Source organism: Galeopterus variegatus, unplaced genomic scaffold (genome assembly GCF_000696425.1).
Source record: "Galeopterus variegatus unplaced genomic scaffold, G_variegatus-3.0.2 Scaffold429, whole genome shotgun sequence".
Taxonomy (NCBI): Eukaryota; Metazoa; Chordata; class Mammalia; order Dermoptera; family Cynocephalidae; genus Galeopterus; species Galeopterus variegatus.
In genome coordinates, this window is record NW_007726540.1 from 381,650 (window position 1) to 401,517 (window position 19,868).

Below are 19,868 nucleotides of genomic sequence, written 5' to 3' on the forward strand. Positions count from 1 at the left end.
GTACAGCTGAAAGGACATTAAGGAATCACTTAGTCTACCTTCTCACTTAGTCAAGAGAGTTCTGTGAAGAAGGATAGAATATTTTTGGCCATTATTTGCTTGGTGACCTGAAAAGTTAATACTTTTCTCGATTCTTGATTTTAACCAGAAAGCACTTTTTTGTTGTTGTTGAAATTTAAGGAGGTGTTTATTAGGTTTGCAAACCAGGCAAAACTACCTCTCAAAGTGTGCCCACTTGAGGTGAAAAGCAAGAGGTTTTTATGGTGAAAATACAGAAAATATAAGCAGTAAACAAGATTCCAAATATTGTTTTAAAACATAATAGGTAAGTGGTTACATCCGCTTTCCAGGACAATTTTGATGTATAGAACAAAGTTAATTGTGTTTGTGTTACCAAGTCAAATGATTATACCTATCTTTGTCTAAACAGTGTGTTTCCTGATGTAAATAAATTCAAGTAAAAGGTCAGTTGCTCTGGCCCTGTGGAAGAGTCACTTAAAGTTTGAACATGGAGTCACTGTGGTTCTTTTTTCAGTTCTCCTTTCTGGCCTCTTTTCCTCTTCATTATATACATAGACTCACAGGAAATGGGAATACCAAAAGGGTAGATTCTGGGGATTATCTTGAGACTGACTCCTATATCTGTTAATTATGATTCTGAAGAGAGAAAGCATCTCTTTGTTATGGAAATAAAGCATTTGTTGTGGAAAAGAAGAGCAAAGAATTAAGCCAAGAAAATAGCTCTTTTGTTTGGCTTTTTTTTTTTTTTTTGGTCTGGGACTGTTTTCTCCTTAACTCAAAAATCCCAATCTTCCCATAACATCATGTTGTGTATCTTAAAAATACAAAATAAAATTTATTTGAAAAAAAAAATCTCAATTACCAACTCCTCTTCCAAAAAATAAAACAAGAATCCCTTGTACAAGCATTCTGGTGAATAAAGAATAGAGAGGTTTATCAGAAAGCATCTTAATCATCTGGCACATTATGGTTTATTTTAAGATCAAAACTGATTCACTAAGAGTGGGATATAATGGTATTTGGAGTTTTTAAAATGGACTTGCCAACAGAACCCTTTTCTAGTGTTCTGTAGAATTCTCTGAGAAATGCTGTCCTCGGGGTTTGAAATAAATGTTTATAGGATGCTTGGACAGCTTATTTTATAATAGTTTCCAATCTCCATCCTTAGCTCTTTTGATGTTTTAATGCACATCCTATCCAGTGTATTATTTGAGCTTTGCACATCGTGTTTGCCCTTGCAAGATTGTGCAGGTGTTTGAGGAATAGATCATGTCTGTGAGTATAGAAAGTAGTGACCAAAGCTTAGTCTGCTGATAAGTATAAATCATTTGCCATTTAAGCTTACTCTTTTGGCCACTAGCAGAGCATTTGGAACCAGCATGAAATTAGTCTCTGAGTGGCATGAAAAAGTTAATATTTCTCTAAAGGATGAATGGCTTCCCGATTATGATGGCAATAGATGCCAGCATTCTCATCTCAGACTGTCGATGTAATTCAGAACTGGACAAAAAGTAAATATTAAACATTTAAAATAAAATTCGCTCTCAAGAATACTGCTGCAATTTTATATCATTATATCTTAAAGTTCACGTAGAAACAGAATTCTTATAAGCACATAAATATGTTTAGATGCAGGATTTTTATTTGTTTTGTTTTCCTTTCATAGCCTGCCCTGGGCTTTTGATAGATTGAGTTCTGTGGAATAAACAAAGAGAGTGAGAGTCACTGATGTCTGGATAAGGGAGATACCAATTTTAAAGCCAGAGTTTATTTAGTCCAAATACACTTGTCAATGAATAAAGCTGAGACTCAAGGCCATATAAATGGTGATGGCACAGTTAATGGGGTGGGGGTGGGGTGGAGATGAGAGCTCAGGTCTCTTCTTTTGAGGATTGGGCCCCTGAAACTAAACCTGGTCTGAACCCTGTGCTAACAGACCTCTGGTTTTATTCACAGCCATTTGCCGGCATTCCTGTGGAGATGGATTTTGTTCAAGGCCAAATATGTGCACTTGCCCATCTGGTCAGATAGCTCCTTCCTGTGGCTCCAGATCCAGTGAGTATAACATGTCATTATATATAATATTATTTTATGTGGTTACACCCTATTTTCTCCTAAATTTGCTTTTGGCTTTTCTCTCGCTTGCAATACATTTTTCACTAGAACATCTGCCTTCTTTGCTCTGCCCAGAATACTTGGAAAGGCTTTTCTCAATCAGTCTTTGCATCTCCCCTCTTTACTTTTTATAGGAAAATTACCTATGGGCATGGTTACTATGAATAATATGAAGATTATGGCCTTTTATGTAGGTATTGACTTATTCATCTGTGTATCTCCAATGTAAACACCATAAAAGGTGCTCAATGAAATGATGGTTTAATGGACATTTTTGGCTCAGAAAATGAGGATTCTTCCTTGTGGTATTGAATACGAATCTGACGAAAGACTTTTTTAAAACTCAAGACCCCTACCTTTGCAAGGAGAAAACATAAGGAGTCGTTATAGCACTTTCTGCAGGTGATTGATCATGAAGCAAAAACATATTTTTCCTTTCAGACTTTTGCCACTTTTTTCATTCTGTGATGCCAAATAAACATCCACAATTCATACTTCAGAGCTTTCCTTGCTTGTTCTGTTGTTTGTTGTTTTTGTTTTTAATGTGGTGTCTACAGTAGTAAATTAGGAAAAACATGGTGGTGGGGAGGAAGTGAGTCATTGTTGGTTGTTTAAAAAGTTGAAGTTCATGTCTATGTAAACAGCCCCTCAATAATAATAATAATGGTTGAATGACCATTACCGAGACAAAAAACTTAGGTTCCTTTTCCATTTTCCATTTTTGGGGAGAAAATGCACTCCCCCTACAGTGTGTTCTGTTTTTGACAAGGTTTTAAGGAAAAATGTTGTGGAATAGGTACATTCTTTTTTGGCTATTGCGAATAGATACGTCAGTGCATCGAGGTTCACTAACAGTTAAGGGTCCTAACATTTAAACATGACTCTCTTAAGCTGATCAATAGGCTAGGGCAAGTTATCCTGTGTGGTAGGCCCTCTTGGTGCCCACTCCCCTCCACTGGCATTCACGGGTGAACATGGGGGACTCTGCCTGAGTGTTTTGTAAAATTTTTCTAGCTAGGGAGCATGCCAGGTTCTCTGTGCAGAGCAAGTTGGAAGTGCTGGAGGCTTAGTGGACCTAGGTGCAACTTTTAACCAATGACAGGTGGAAAGTTGTTGGATAAGAGCCCCAGCTTCTTTGCCTCTCAGTGTGGCTAACTATGAGGTTTGTTCTGCACTGTATCCTAAAGTTCTCTAGTGGGACTGAGTGCTCATTGCCCACAATGGTAATAGAGTTGATAATGTACTTAATTAGCTTCCTTCTCTTCCCTGTCTCATTTTCCTACTCTCTTACCCATGTTTCCTGTGGAATGACTTCCAAAACAAACTACTTCCATTGAAATTATTGTCTCAGAATCTGCTTCTGGTGGAACCCAAGCAAAACAGCCTAGTACTAAATACAGCCAGTTGTAGATTGGGCTAGAAACTCCCTCATCTGCTGGGACTCTCATTGCACAGAGTGTAGCATATTTTACTTGATCTCAGTTTGATTTTGAATGTGCATCCTCCAAGTAACAGCAGGTTCATTGTACATAGCAACTTCATTTTTTGAAGTGATGCTCTAGGGAACAACTATGCCATTCCACAGAACTTCTGGCTACTGTTTGGTAGATAATGTAGAAATATCACTTTGCTGACTCTCTTGCTAATAGAAAGATAACCTCAACTCAGTGAAATGTTTGCACTCACTACTTGTGGTTCTACTTAAAAGGGTCAATTTAGATCACTTCACCAAGTTTCCCTGTGAAAAATTTTATACTTCTTATGTGACAGGAGTCAAGGATGCCTACCTAGGCAATCTGTGGGAACTCTGAGGGCCTTAATTTTCTCATTCAAAAATGGAAAGAGTGGGCTAGTCCCATGGCTCACTCGGGAGAGTGAGGTGTTGGAGCGCCAAGGCCATGGGTTCGGATCCTACATAGGGATGGCTGGTGTGCTCACTGGCTGAGCGTGTTGCAGACAACACCGTGTGGAGGGTTACGATCCCCTTACTGGTCAAAAAAAAAATGGAAATAGTGGAAGGAGGGTTGTTCTTTCATGTGGTTTTCAACTTGAGTATGCTATGATTCTGAGAATAGAAAAGATCCCATAGTGGCCTGAAGGAGAGACTGCATTTCCAGAAGATCCAAATTACCAGTCAGCAATTCTCTTGGACATCATGAAGATGTGGCCTCCCTTAGACCTAGTGCAACTCTTGACACTGCTCATTGAGGCAGCAGGGAAAAAAGAAAGATTAGCTAGACAGGGTCAGAACACTGGTTTTTCTAGACTTTAGTTCCAGCTCTATTTAGGACTGTTCTCTGTCAGTCTCTGAAGCTAGAGATGCATCCCAAGCAGTGTAATTGTTATAAAGACCTATCATGATTAAGTGGTCCATGAGTAATCAAATTCCAATTGAATATGTATGTACACACACACACACACACAGAAAATACATATTAGCTTGTAATACTGGGGTTAACAAACTCTACAACTTTACATATTGTCTTAAACTGTTTGGCTGCTATAACAAGATACCTTAGGCTGGGTAATTTATAAGCAACAAGAATTTATTTCTTGCAGTTCTAGAGGCTGGGAAGTTTAAGATCAAGGTGCCAGCAGATCACATGTCTGGAGAAGGCCCGTTCCTAATAGATGGTGCCTTCTGTGTCCTCACGTGACTGATGGGGCAAACAGACTCCCTCAGCCTCTTTTATAAGGCTGAGGGCTGACCCCATTCATGAGGGCTTCACTCAAATGACTTAATCATATCCCCAAAGACTATCACATTGAAGATTAAGTATCAACATGTGAATTTTGGGGGAACACAAACATTCAGACCATAATATACATGTAATTATAAATAATGCATTATTATAAAAGTTGTTCCCTATGTTTTATATTTTAGGATTTGGACATCAATTTCATGCTTATCCTGTTTTATTCTTTACACTTTTTTGGAGAACTTTTAAAATTAAACTTCATATTTTGAGATAATTGTAGATTCACAAACAGTTGTAAGAAATAATGTTGAGAGATCTGGGTACGCTTTACCCAGTTTTCCCCATGGTAACATCTTGCAAAACTATAGTATAACAACCAGTTACAGTCAAGACAGAACATTTCCATCACCACAGGCATCTCTTACGTTACCCTTTTATAGTCATTTTCCTGCTGCCTTGATGCTGTCCTTAATCCTGATAACCACTAATCTGTTCTCCATTTCTATAGTTTCATCATTTCCAGAATGTTATATAAGTGGAATCACATAGTGTGTAATCTTTTGGGATCGGCTTCTTTTGCTCAGTGTAATTCTCTGGCAATTTATCTAGGCAGCCGCATGTGTCAGCACTTTGCCCCTCTTACTGCTGAGTCATTGTACCTGCTGCAGACATGCTACAGTTTCTTTAGGCATTCCCCTGTTGAAGGGCATCTGGGTGGTTTCCATTGTTTTTGTTACTCTAACAAAGCTGCTATGAACATTCACGGACAGTTTTTTTTGTGAACACAAGTCTTCATTTCTCTGAGGTAAATGCCCGGGAATACAATTTCTGGGTTGTATGGTAGTTGCATGTGTAGGTTTTAAGAATTGCCAGATTGTTTTCAGAGTGGGTGGGTGTACCATTTTACTTTCTCACCAGCAGTATATGAATGACTCAGTTTTTCTGCATTCTCACCAGCTTTTGGTGATGTCACTATTTTTAACGTTAGCTATTCTGATAGCTGTAAAGTGGTATCTCATTGTGGTTTTGATTTACATTTCCCTACTGGCTAATGATGTTGGACATCATTTCATGTGCTTATTTGCCATCTGTATATCTTCTTCAGTGAAATGTCTTTTCATGTCTTTTGTCCAGCTTCTAATTGGATTGTTTATTATTTTACTATTGAGTTTTGAGAGTTCTTTATATATTCTAAATACTAGCTCTTTGTCAGATATGAGATTTACAGACATTTTCTCCTACTCTGTAGTTTGCTTTTTCATATTTTTAATGAGATCTTTAACAGAGCAAAAGTTTTAAAATTTGACGAAGTCCAGTTGATCATCTTTTACTGGATTGTGCTTTTGGTGTCAAGTCTAATTTTTGTATGAGGTATGAGGTTGAGGTCTAGGTTCAGTTGTTGCTTAGTGATGTCCGAATTGTTTCTGAAAAGGCTATCCTTCATTCATTGAATTACTTTTGTGCCTTTGTCAAAAATCATTTGGACATATATGTGTGGGTCTAGTTTTGGCTTCTCTATTTTATTCCATTGATCCATGTGTCTGTGTCTTTAATACTGGAGAGTCTTGATTACTGCATCCATATGATAAGACTTGAATTTGGGTAGACTAATTTCTCTGACTTTATCCTTCTTTGGCAAAATTGTTTTAGATATTCTAGTTCCTTTGCATTTCCATAAAAATTTTAAATTAATCTTGTCTATATCTACAAAGACTTTTAGGATTTTGATAGGAATTACTTTAAACCTGTATATCAATTTGGGAAGTATTGACATCTTGTGGAATCCCTTCACTTTAATCAAATGTTATCATTTTCAGTTTACTTCAATTCAGTGAGAATTGTACTCCTAACACAAATACAAGTTCTAAGGGTAGAAGAAGACCAGGGAAACAGTTCTAGACCAGTGTGCTAGCAAGTTTGAGGGAGTGTGGTGCAATCACATGCTGAAAGTATGAGGAGGATACTCAGAGGAAGGGAAGGTGGTGCTATAGCTAGTCCGGAGAAAGTGACCCTTGGAAGGAATGCGTGGAAAGTGCTCACATTAGTTCTTAGAAACAGTTGAATTCTTTGCTTTCTAGTCTGCCCTCTATTCAAGCACCTTTATCAATGCAATCATTTAACTTGATCTTCTCTGGACCTTTTCCAGCTTGGCTAGGTATTCTTTTTGAGATGCTTTAGTGAAATTGCTCTTCTGAACTGTGTGTCTTTAGGTACCACAAGATGTTTATGCACTTTATGGGAATGTCATTGCTGTTATCTTTCCAAATGAAAATTGTTTGTCCTGCAGTGACTCTGGCTGCCTCTGTGGACTATTGTCTCAGGTGTAGAGTCCAGGTGTTAGTCTAGCTGTTTAATTGGTCTGTCTGTGCTTTTCCTAGTGCCTGAATTAAAATCACATGCTTGCCATACAGATGCTTATTTGCCAATTGCTTCCAATGTTCTTTCTGCCAGTTGTGCCTGCCAAGATGGTGGCAGATCTTTAGAATCATTCCAAACCTAATGCATCCCAAATAAAATCATTACCTGAGGTATTTAGACCCAAGTGCCAGCCCTGCATCTCTCTCATTCCTGCAGTGCGCTCACATCATTCTCTTCTTGCCACTCATTTGAAGAATTAATTAGTACTGGGCTATAATCTAAAGAAAGTCTCTTCTGCTCTTCTTGATGCCTGGCAAATGAAAGGTGTTCAGTAAGTATTTGTTGAATGACTGAAATGACTAACTGACATCTGAAATGAACATAAAATTAATTTAGGATCCTACATAGATACAGGTAAATGGCAACATCTTCTGTTAGTTCTAGGATACTGAGCCTTATGTGAAACTCTTTGAGGCTGTCTGCCCATCTTCAAGAGTATGTCCTCATTGGGACTTCAGGGCTCTCAGGGTCAGCTGCATTTGTCAGCATAATTCTGCACACTGGTGCTTTGAATCCCCTAGCATTTTTACTTTCTGGTCAAGTCTTAACACATATTAAGTTTAGAAATATATTCTGACTTGGGGTATTTAGCACATTCAATAAAGGATATAGCATCCTGTTGGGTATATGTGGAACACCTGTTTTTCAGTTGGCTTTTTCTAGAGACATAGAACCTGATTTCCTAATTATGAGACCTCCAGAATTCTTTCAGATCAGAGTAAATTTAGAATATGCATCAATGGCAGGACTCAATCCAAAATAAAACCAATCTGTGCATATATACTCTCTAAACTGTTTCCTGCTTGTGCAGTGAAGTGGCATGTCTAGTTCCTTTATTTCCCCACAGAAATCCTGAGTGATTGCTCCCACCTTTAAAGAAATGCTTTTTCCCCTAAAGATCTAAGGCTCACAAAGAATGGGGAATTTCCCAAGGTAAGCATGTTTGTGGCAAAGCAGGTGGTTAAGATCTGATGATGAGCTCGCCTCATTCTCCTTCCCCCAGGGATTTGTGATTCGTTGATTGTGTGGGCCATGGGACTAACCATGCCATATCATTCCACAATTCTGACCAAGTGGTTTTATTTTTTAAAGGAGAACGAATATATTAGCTGGAAAATGTTCACCTGAAAGACAGGGTGAAAAAATATAACAGCACATTGAGGGAGTTTTTATTATATTGCATTTAAATCTTTTTTGTGTGTGTATGGCTGACTTGCTCAGGGATCTGAACCCATGACCTTGGTATTACAAAGCTGCACTCTAACCAACTGAGCTAACCAGCTAGCCCTACATTGCATTTAAATGTAAACTTCTTAGAAAGAAGAATTCATTCTGATTTGCAACTTGAACAAATAATGTAAAGTCACTATTTAAACTACTGTTAGCTTTTTTATCTCAAAGTAGCTAAATGGCTTTGTTACTCATGTGGGAATGGAAATTAGCTCTTGGCATGAACTGCTTTAATTGAAATCAGTTCGTGGGCTGAGTTCCTATGCTGCTTGACAGATGACATCATTTCCTGTGCTTTTCCCAGTCCTCACTGTTTTTCTAAGATAGGATGAAGCTGAGTTTAACTTCAAATTTGAAAGCAACTATATACCTTTTTCTGACCTACTTAGAATATTATCCAAAGTTTTCACCAAGTCATTTTTTCTTTGTATCCTTGTAGATAGCTTTTTAGTTAAAAAGCAGTTGGGCTGAGATGTTTTAATGGAATCATAGGAGCCTAAAATAAGTTTGCTTTAATCAGTTTCCTGGGTTGCTTGATTTCTGTAACAATGCTTTAACAAAGGAGTTATTTCTGCTTTTATACATAGGGAAGCCAAGTTAAAGATTTTTAATAGCAACCTATTTGGGTCTGTATAAGTGCTTATGTCCCAGTGGGCAACTTTTCAGACTCAGTTTGGTCATTGAGCATAGCTTTTGATGTCATTATCAGGTAGCATGAGTTAAATACACAGAAATTAATTTAGCACAGTTTTATAGAGCACCTACATATAGACAAGGTGCTTGCCTATGTGTACTAAAGGGGATATAATTAATAGTCATGACACTCCCCACTCTCAAGAAGTGTTTAGATAAATAGATTGGGGTAGGAAAAATAAAAAATAGGTTAGGTAATATATACTTTAAAAGAGAAGTGTAAAGTACTTTGAGAGGAGAGAGGGCTCACATTGGTTTGGGAGGGAGGAGAGAATAGAAATCAGAAAAGATCAAGGGAAAGAAGAGACATTTGAAATGGGTCTTGGAAATAGGTAAGATTTCAGTATTTGGTGGGAACTGTGTTGTGAGTTGAGGATTAAGAGTTAGCGACAAAGAGACAGGTTAGAGAGTAGATTCCATGAAGAGAGTAGCACAAAGTGTGTGGCTTTTTGCTTGGTGCATAGTAGGCACTCAGAAGTATTTGTGTGGATTGAGTGAATGATTGATTGATAAGTAGATGAGAGGACTAAGTCATAGGACATATTAGGAATGTGCAAAGGAGCCCTGAGAGGCACGTGGTCTAGGCTGAAAGGGCTTGCCTGCTGAGGGATGGAGGTAGTTCTTCAGTCAGGGGAGGTAAGGAGGCTTTGATGGTGTTTCAGTAAGTGTGTGACATGTTCTTGAAAAAGTGTATCACTTTCAACTTGCCTTAACGGTTTTGTACTCTAAAAAGGCATAGCACGTATTGGGTTCTGCACCTTCCTTTCCCTGTCATCAGGGTGAGATTTGTGTAGCTCCTTATTAAAAAAAATGGCCCTATCTCAAGAAATCAGGTAGCTACTTTTCACTACTGTGCTGAGGGCTCCTAAAAAGGGGTATAGAAGGGGATGGCTGCTGGGGAGAATCTTCTGTACGCTGTAGGGAGGAGATTTGCTCCTTGTGCTCTACAAGACTGAGCATAACGCTGAGCATGAGCAGCTAATTTCTGCTCTTGTGCAGAAAAAAGGGATTCTCTTCTCTTTATGTCAAATTGTCAGGCTTTTCCCCTGGGAATTTACTCCTACAACTTGGAGGACAGGACAGAATAAGCCAAACTTCCATTGCCCAGTCCTGGCTTCCTCGTATGAAGAATGTGTCAACAAGGATTAGTGATTAATTCAATTCAGTCTTTGGTCTTCTCCAAGCAAGATAGTTGTTGCTTCTGGGGGGCTAGGGAATAGCCTGGGGTTTTTGAAAGTGTTATTAGCGTAGCTGAATGACTGAAACAGAGACAGCCTACACACTGGAGAAGTGAGAGCACACTGCTGCTGCCATTGCCTCTCACTGCGGAGCCTGCAGCTTCTTCTGTTGTCTCAGGTCTAAAGCTGTCAGCCACGGTCTTTCTACCCTGGCCCTGAAACATATACTTCAGTAGGTGAAAATGTGACAAAGAGTGGATTTCAAACACCGAGGGTCTTATTTAGTTTAAGATTACAGTTTAAACAAGCAGCTCTTTCTGAGCCAAGTCTGGCTGTCCCCTGTCATCAGGGTTCTTGTTATTAAATGTCTTTCTTGGTATTTTCTTTTTTCTCTTTTCTGCCTCCAAAATTTCTTTTAACAAAATTCTGTGGAATTTGTTACTTTGACTGTTTCCCTGGCCACCTACCTGGGACGCTAAATGTTTTCACAGGAAAATTATTGAAATGTTGTCTCGTGTGGTTACTCAAGGCACTACTTTCTCGTTGGTATGAATTACAGAAATGATTCTAAGATTATTTAGCACTATAAAGTAATGTCAAAGAAACAACTGCGTTGCATTATAGATGATTTTATTTTTTATTTATTATTTATAATTAGCAAATTCATTATTAAATTGTGATTTTCCTTTATGCCCTTTACCTGACCTATCATACCACTCCCCAAACCCCCTCTGTCTCTCCCCTCCATCTCTCCCCTTCATCTCTAGTATCCTTAGGTTTGTTCTCTCCTTCTGTAAGTTCAGTGTATTGTTGTGGTCTTTCCTTCCTTCCTTCCTTCCTTCCTTCCTTCCTTCCTTCCTTCCTTCCTTCCTTCCTTCCTTCCTTCCTTCCTTCCTTCCTTCCTTCCTTCCTTCCCTCCCTCCCTCCCTCCCTCTCTCCCTCCCTTCCTCCTTCCTTCCTTCTTTCCTTTCTTTGCATCCAGTTATCAGTGAAAACATGTGGCATTTCTATTTCCTCGTCTGGCTTATTTCACTTAACACAATTTTCTCCAGACTCATTCATGTTGCTACAAATGGCAGAATTTCATTTGTTTTTATGGCTGAGTAGTATTCCATTGTGTATATATACAACATTTTCCTTATCCAGTTGTCCACTGATGGACACTTAGGTTGGTTCCATACTTTGGCTATTGTAAATAGAGCTGCAATGAACATGGAAGCGCAGGTATCCCTTTGACATGATTTCCATTCCTTTGGATATATACCCAGTAGCAGGATTGCTGGATCATATGATAGTTCTAGCTGTAGTTGTTTGAGGAACCTCCATACTGTTTTCCATAATGTCTGTGCTAATTTATAGTCCCACCAACGGTGTAGAAGAGTTCCCCTTTCCCCGCATCCTCGCCAGTATTTGTTATAAGAACATACACTGGGGAAAAGACTGCCTTTTCAATAAATGTTGCTGGAAAAATTGGATATCCATATGCAGAAGAATGAAACTGGACTTGTACCTCTCACCATATACCAAAGTCAACTCAAAATGGATTAAAGACTTAAATATAAGACCCAAAACCATAAAATTACTTGAGGAAAACATAGGGGAAACACTCTAGAATGTAGATGATTTTAGATACACTAGTGAAAACATGTTTAACATTGTCAGTTTGGTCATTTCTGCATAAGTATCTGAATTCTGGTAAACCGTTTTATTTTCTCTTCAAATAACTACAAATCATTTCCTGTGAACTGTTGTAATCTATGCTGTTAAATTGCAAAAATGAATCATTCTTCTTTTTTTTTTCAAGTACAACACTGTAATATTCGCTGTATGAATGGAGGTAGCTGCAGTGACGACCACTGTATATGCCAGAAAGGATACATAGGGACTCACTGTGGACAGCGTAAGTAAACCATAGTTACAAGTATTCTAGATGTTAACCTATAGGTAGACAAATGGAATAAAGAGATAAGTGCTGGTGGACTTTCTTTGGTAACCTGGGACACCACATTCTTACAGATATCCAGTGACTCTTACAGATGAACACATAACTTATCCAACACACTTAGCACCAGATTTCCAATTGGAATCTTGGTAATGGGTTGTTTGACTCATTTTCCTGTCATTTACCTTCACCTCCTCCCTTTGATTTGCAATCACCATCCAAGGTGCAGAATTTTTGTTCATTCCAGATGTATACCTTCTATTCACTTGCTCAAACTTCTCCTCCTGGATTTTTAGGAAATGTCTCAAATAAAGTATTTCAAAACTTGACTTCATCTTTCTCCCCAAACGTGTCCCTTCTCTTGATTAATAGTATCTGTATTTTTCTAGTTTCCCAATCTAGATTCTGCTACTGTGGACTTATCACATGGTGTTCAGCGTTTTGGTTCATTTACAAATACCATTTATTGTGTCTACTCTCTACCAGTCCCTGTGCATTGCAGAAGATGAAAATCCCTTTTAAAAAGCTTATTTCTTATTAATCTAAATGAATATTTATCTACCCCATAAAAAATTTGGAAAAGTTCAAAAATATAAAAAATAAAATTATTCATAATACCATAGCTCCAGAACTACTTTCTAGACTTATAATGCGTATTTGTTACATGAGATATTATTGTATATACAATTTTTATATCACTTTTTAAATTTAATATTTTATTAGAAGTATGTTCATGTGCTTAAACATTTTTAATAGCTGCATAATACTCCATTATATTGATGTTTTCACAGTTTATTTAATGAATCTTTAATGGTGAGCACCATACATGTTGTTTCTAATTTTTGTCTTTGATATATATTTGCTATGATGAATAACGCTATTATATATAAACCAAAATTTATATAATGCCCTAGCAACCATCCACAAACTGCAGTGTGGTAGGAATATTGATTGAGTTTTGTGCAGTCCAGAGAGCAGAGGCAGGGCAGCCTGCTCATTGAGGGCAGCCCTTGAGCTGGGTCTTGAGGGATGGGTAGGAGTTCACTTAGGTGATGGGGGGTGGCCCTTTTAGGCAGATGGCACAGGGTATAGCACGTGAGACATAGCAGGTGCTTTGGTGTCTCTACAGCTTAAATGCTGAGGGATGTGATCAGAAGGGAAATAAGGTCACATAGGAAGTCATGAGCCAGGTTTCAATGCCTTTATACATACTGTGTTTTCTTTCAAAGCAGAGCCAGGAAAGGGAGTGAGACAACAGCAATACACAACAGCAACAGCATATACCTGTTGTGTTACTTTACTCTTACTATGTGCTAAGCATCTTTTAAAATTCTTTATGTGCATTAATTCATTTACTGTAACAACAACCCTTTGAATTAGAGGCCGTTAATATTACCTTCTAACAGATGAGGAAACTTGGATGCAGGGACTTCAGTAATTTCTCTAAAGATATACAGATGGTAATTGGCAGAATTGGGATTGGAACCTGAGCAGTCTGACTCCGTAGCACGTGTGTTTCATGCTATGAATTATTGGCCTTATATACTTCATTCAAGTGAAAAGGTTTACAATGGGAAAGATCACTGGGGCCACAGTTTCAAGCTTCATGTGGAGAAGAAGAAACAGGAGGCAGGAAGAACAGTCTTAACTAAGGCTCTGGCTATAGAAGTGGCAAGATGTGGATAGTTCAGAGGCATTTCTGAAGGAGAATCAGAAGGAGCTGCTGGGCATCTCTCCTGTTCTCTTTGTTCTTTGTTCTCCTCATCTCTCTGTTTTCTAAACTCCAAGGGAGTTTAGCTCAAAGCCTAGCACACAGCAGATGCTCAGTTAACACTTGCAGAATTAGAAAGTCTTTCTTAAATTTCAGCTTCCTCATCTGTAAAATGGGGGGTTGGCTTAGGCAGTCTCAAAACTTCTTTTCTGTTTAAAATTTCTTTATTCTCCCCTGACTATAAATTAAGAGGCAAAGCAGAAAAATTAAAGTACATAAACCTCTCTAATTTGTGATGAGAAACAGATTTCTGCCATAAGCTTTGGCTATGAGGGATTGCATCAGTTCAAGTCCTCTGATGCCAAGCAAATGCCAAGACATTATTGGATATACAGAGATTTATTAGGGAAAAGGCTGCGAAGAATAAAGGGAGAAGAAGCAGGAGTAGGAGGGGATGAACTTTAGACCCCAGTGCCAGTTTGACCCTGTTCAAGGAGAGAGGGAAGGAAGGATGATGTGTGAGCCTCAGACTGTAACACATCTTAGAGAAGCCTAGGCCAAGCTGATGGGGAGCTCAGAGCAAAGATGGCTCATCAGAAGAGTTCCATGATGGGCAGAAATGGTGAGGCTCTGGTATCCTGCTGGGTTCAGTCATTGGCTGATAGTGTGCCCTTGGCATGAACATTGCAGCAGATCCAAAGGAGCAGCAGCTAGAAGCTGTCTGCCAGCTCAGCTCCTTGCAGTAGGTTCTGTTGAAGGGAGTTCTGAGTGGTTCAATTCCACAACTGCCACAGAGGTACAAGCAGAATGTATAGGAGGTATATGAAGGAGCAATGAGTTTAGATGGAGGTATTAGGGAAGCCTCATGGAGGAATGAGGTTTGAGCTGGGCTTTGAAGAGTGGGTGGGGCCTGCAGATATGGCAGGGAAGAGCCCACCTCCTGCGATAAAGATGCCTAGAAAGAGGTCATGCATGCAAGAGTTACAGGAAATTGTACAGGGAGGAGTTGTTCAGAGCATGAGCTTTCAATTCTTATTTCAATGCCTTTTCTAAGAAGTAAAATATTCCTCCCTCGAGTATCTCTGGACTTTTCTCACCAATAGTTTTCAAAGATTCTGTTATAGCACTCAACTGGGTCTTCATTATGGTGCTTAAATTATTGAATTATTGTCAGTATTAATGTTTTGTTGTTTGCAGTTAATTTTGTGATTTAACGTGCTGCATTTCTGTAAGGGAGGGGTGGGTGGGAGCCCTCTTGAAATTAAACATAAATCATAAACCAAAGAGTCAGTTTGCTAAAATGCAGTTCTCATCTGGTAAAGTCTCTTAGAAACCCTTATTTAGATGCAGAACTGAAAGGATTGCTCAGATCTTCACAGAATGAAACTGTCAGTCTTGTTAATATATATACAAACTCATGAGTTATAGTCAACTTTACCTAACCTTCCCCTAAGACAGAGAAACATCTGAGGATCTGTTAATAGTAGAGTGACTGTTCTAAACAAATACCAGGGGGAGTACACTGTGATTTTTTATTGTTGTCCTTTCAGGGGACCATAAGTGTTACTTCATTAGCATCTATGCCCAGGTAAACCTTCTCAGCTCTTTCCTTATTTTACAGCTGTCTGTGAAAGTGGCTGTCTCAACGGAGGGAGGTGTGTGGCCCCAAATCGATGTGCCTGCACTTATGGCTTTACTGGACCCCAGTGTGAAAGAGGTAATGGTTTTTTAAAATCATTTGCATAAAGATGTTCTGGTGGCTAAAGCTATTAATGATTTGTACAGGCATTGGGTATGTGTGCCTACTTCATGAATTTTGCTGAACTCTGAGGGGGTTTCTGAACTGTCACTGGGAAGGTCCCTAGGATGACAAGACAGTGGCCCCGAGTCTATGTGTGTTATTCAGCAATTCTTGCCGGTGGACTGTGGTACTCAATAGTGAGCAGGTACTTAAGTACCAGCTGGCATTGAGATAAAAACTGTCACTGGGAAGGTCCCTAGGATGACAAGACAGTGGCCCCGAGTCTATGTGTGTTATTCAGCAATTCTTGCTGGTGGACTGTGGTACTCAATAGTGAGCAGGTACTTAAGTACCAGCTGGCATTGAGATAAAAAGAGGAGAATTTTCTGCAAGAGTAAGAATTGAGCTCCTTATCTAGTGAATTAAACAAATGGTCCCAAACAAAGCATATGTATGGAAATGGAAAAGTTTAGAATGAAAAACACACCTAAAGATCTGATGGACCTGTTGCGGGCTGTAGTGGCATATGAGCTCAGCATTCAGAATTCACCATAGAAATATTGTCTGCGGAGAAACTGCTTTCCCATGTGTGGTTTAGGCAACATTCACTGCAACCCGCTGAAGTGTGCAGAATCATCCGTGCTTTTGCATATGAGAAGACCAAGTCTCAGAGCAGCCCAGGGATGTCCCCAAGGCTACACACATTAAAAAGAGCTTTAATTTGAATGTGGGTTTTCTGTTTTTTAAGTCTAATGCTTACTTCTGCTCCTAATTAAAAGAAACGTCCTAACTGATTTGCCTGCCTTTAAATGCAAATATGTGGATGTGCAATATTCCTAATGTTTTTTCCCCTGAACTTTGGCTTTATTAATCATCTTGTCTCTGTATTCATAGCCATTTTCTCATCATTTCTAGTTTTATAGTGAAGACTTAGATGGTTCATGTCATACAAAACCTCAAGTGGAAGATACTCATAAAGTTAATTAACTGCAATCATCACTTTTATCCAAAGTTGTATAAAGATCTTTTTATTCTAAGATGGAAAATAAAGACTCAGTAGCAGATGTTGAATAAATGTCATTTAAAACATATAGCAGAGAGTGGTATATGAGAAATTGTTTATTTTTTTTTCTATTTTTATAAGTTTGTCTAAATTCAGTTATTTGCTAATAAAGCAACAATACATAAATGGTCCCAAACAAAGCATATGTATGGAAATGGAAAAGTTTAGAATGAAAAACACGCCTAAAGATCTGATGGACCTGTTGCGGGCTGTAGTGGCATATGAGCTCAGCATTCAGAATTCACCATAGAAATATTGTCTGCGGAGAAACTGCTTTCCCATGTGTGGTTTAGGCAACATTCACTGCAACCCGCTGAAGTGTGCAGAATCATCCGTGCTTTTGCATATGAGAAGACCAAGTCTCAGAGCAGCCCAGGGATGTCCCCAAGGCCACACACATTAAAAAGAGCTTTAATTTGAATGTGGGTTTTCTGTTTTTTAAGTCTAATGCTTGCTTCTGCTCCTAATTAAAAGAAACGTCCTAACTGATTTGCCTGCCTTTAAATGCAAATATGTGGATGTGCAATATTCCTAATGTTTTTTCCCCTGAACTTTGGCTTTATTAATCACCTTGTCTCTGTATTCATAGCCATTTTCTCATCATTTCTAGTTTTATAGTGAAGACTTAGATGGTTCATGTCATACAAAATCGCAAGTGGAAGATACTCATAAAGTTAATTAACTGCAATCATCACTTTTATCCAAAGTTGTACAAAGATCTTTTTATTCTAAGATGGAAAATAAAGACTCAGTAGCAGATGTTGAATAAATGTCATTTAAAACATATAGCAGAGAGTGATATATGAGAAATTGTTTATTTTTTTTCTATTTTTATAAGTTTGTCTAAATTCAGTTATTTGCTAATAAAGCAACAATACATATTTTAGCAAGTAACTTGGTCAATTACTGTTATTATTGGATAAATTATATTGTATCTCTGTTAATAAGAGCACTGCATGGTTTCAGTGCATAATGGACTCTTGGCCTTTATGTTACATTTTGATATCCCTTCGAGTCCCTTCTTGAACTGTTTCTCTTTACAACTTGCACAGGTGTATTTTTATTGGCTTGGAGCTAATATACATATAATGGTATCCAGCATAATAGGTAGTATCATTCTGTGGCCTTATTATTAATCAATGAAGATGTTGTAAGAGGTTAAAATTGTTAAGGTGTGACTTGAGGAGTGGTATATTGAAATAATTTCTCAGATGATGATGCTGGATTTAACTTGTTTTGGAAAAAGCACTAATAAGGTGAAGTTATAGGGCATTTTACCGCTAATAAAGTGGTTAATAATTTGCTGCAAAAAGTATTGATACTCATAGTTCAGGTATGGATGATAACACAGTCTCAAATAACGAGGGCATGATGTTGAATCACAGTTATTTATTCAAAGATTTGGTCTTTGCCCAAGATTAAGAAATGGCCTGAATGGGTTAATGACTAAACTGCTAATCATAACTGGCATATTACTTAGAGGTTTTTCTCAAGTTTTGGGGAGTCTTTAACTGCTCTTTTTCAGGGAGAAAGGCTATCCTGAAATCTGCGCTAATATGTTGATTCCCTAGAATCTTCACAGTGGTGATTATCTAAATTTAATTAATCCCTAAATGGCAGATTTGGGGGCATTTGTGGCAGTGAGATCAGGGATCAGGAAAAAGGGTCTCTTTAAACATTGCCCTCCCCTTGTTCCATCTGTGAGTACAGCCCAGACATTCAGCGGGAGAATGTCGAATTGGATTCATTTTATAGGATCAGAAAGCCTGGAGATAAGATTATCGGATATGAACAAGTGTTTCCTGGAAATCATTGCTGTTGGCCTGCTTGTGGACAGTCCTAGATATTTGTCACTGGTTTCTTGCTAAGCAGAGCTGATCACGTGTTGATGCCTAATTGAATTCGACCCTATCTTGCAGAAGTATGGTCTTTCAGGGCCACAAGATCCTTTTTCAGTTGTCAAGGATGCAAGAAGGAGACATGTTTTGGCCAAGACCAAGAAGCAATTAAAAAAAAAAAAAGACCAAAAAATTTCTTGTCATGATGTAACACACATGGAAGGGAACATTTAGAATGTCAGTTACGGGTACTTCTCAGGATCAGCGTCTTTGTCCCTGAAAGATCCTGCAACTTTTATGCATCTTTAACTACCTCTGAGATCCAATACAAGTATGAAATCACCTTTGGGGGTGATAATGGCAGAATTTGGATCACTTTAGGCCAATAAGTGAATCCTAATGATCCATGAACATAGTATTTTGGTTTACAAAGGACAGAAGCAGTGGATCCATGCTTGAATTATGAATCATAACAGTCATTTGATGAGTGAAATCAGATTATGAAGGAAATTTGTCCCACTTGCAGATTTTAGTTATTAAAAAAATTGTGGGTTTTTTTTTTGAGGGGGCGGGGCAGCTGGCTGGTAAGGGGATGAAACAAATATGTTTAAAAAAAAAATTCTTGGCTAGTCAGCCTCACTGGGCAGGTGGCAATGATATATTTTACCATTGCCTGCCTTTCTATACTCACAGTAAGAAAAGTGGAGACCTCTGGCTTGTCTGGCCTGAAATGTTTACTTTTCAAAAAGTGTATATGGGGCCGGCCCAGTGGCGCACTGGATAGTGCGCCGCTTAGGAAGTGCAGCAGCGCTCCCGCCCGAGGGTTCGGATCCCACGTACAGACTGGCTCCCGCTCACTGGCTGAGCGAGGCGTGGGAGCAACACCGAGGTTTGCAATCCCGTTGCCGGTCCCTGGTCCGGTACGGGGGCAACACTGAGGGTTGCAATCCGTTGCCGGACACGGAAAAAAAAGACAAAAGACAAAAAAAAAAAAAAGTGTATATGAATACCTTTAGATACATTCTACGGTTTGCCACAGTCCCCACCACTCCCTATTGACGTACATCATGCTCACTTCATTCATTTAGCTTGCTTCTCGGCTCTTGTGGGCACTTGAGTTTGCCACCTCCTGCTGCATTCTCTGTCACGGATTGTACCTCCTGTGTTTTCTTCTAAACCCCAAGTTTTTTTTTCATTTTTCTTCCTCTTACTTTTTTTT

The 19,868-nt window shown here is 38.7% G+C and overlaps 1 protein-coding gene across 1 annotated transcript in view; it reads left to right on the forward strand.

Annotated features, from left to right (window-relative positions):
* The window catches only part of FBN1 (fibrillin 1), a 252,128-nt gene that overhangs the window by 32,144 nt on the left and 200,116 nt on the right, over positions 1–19,868 (forward strand). The window contains exons 3-5 of the mRNA XM_008568659.1: positions 1,978–2,076; positions 12,159–12,254; positions 15,629–15,724. Coding sequence (XP_008566881.1) covers positions 1,978–2,076; positions 12,159–12,254; positions 15,629–15,724 — 291 coding nt within the window. The remainder of the gene's footprint in view (positions 1–1,977; positions 2,077–12,158; positions 12,255–15,628; positions 15,725–19,868) is intronic.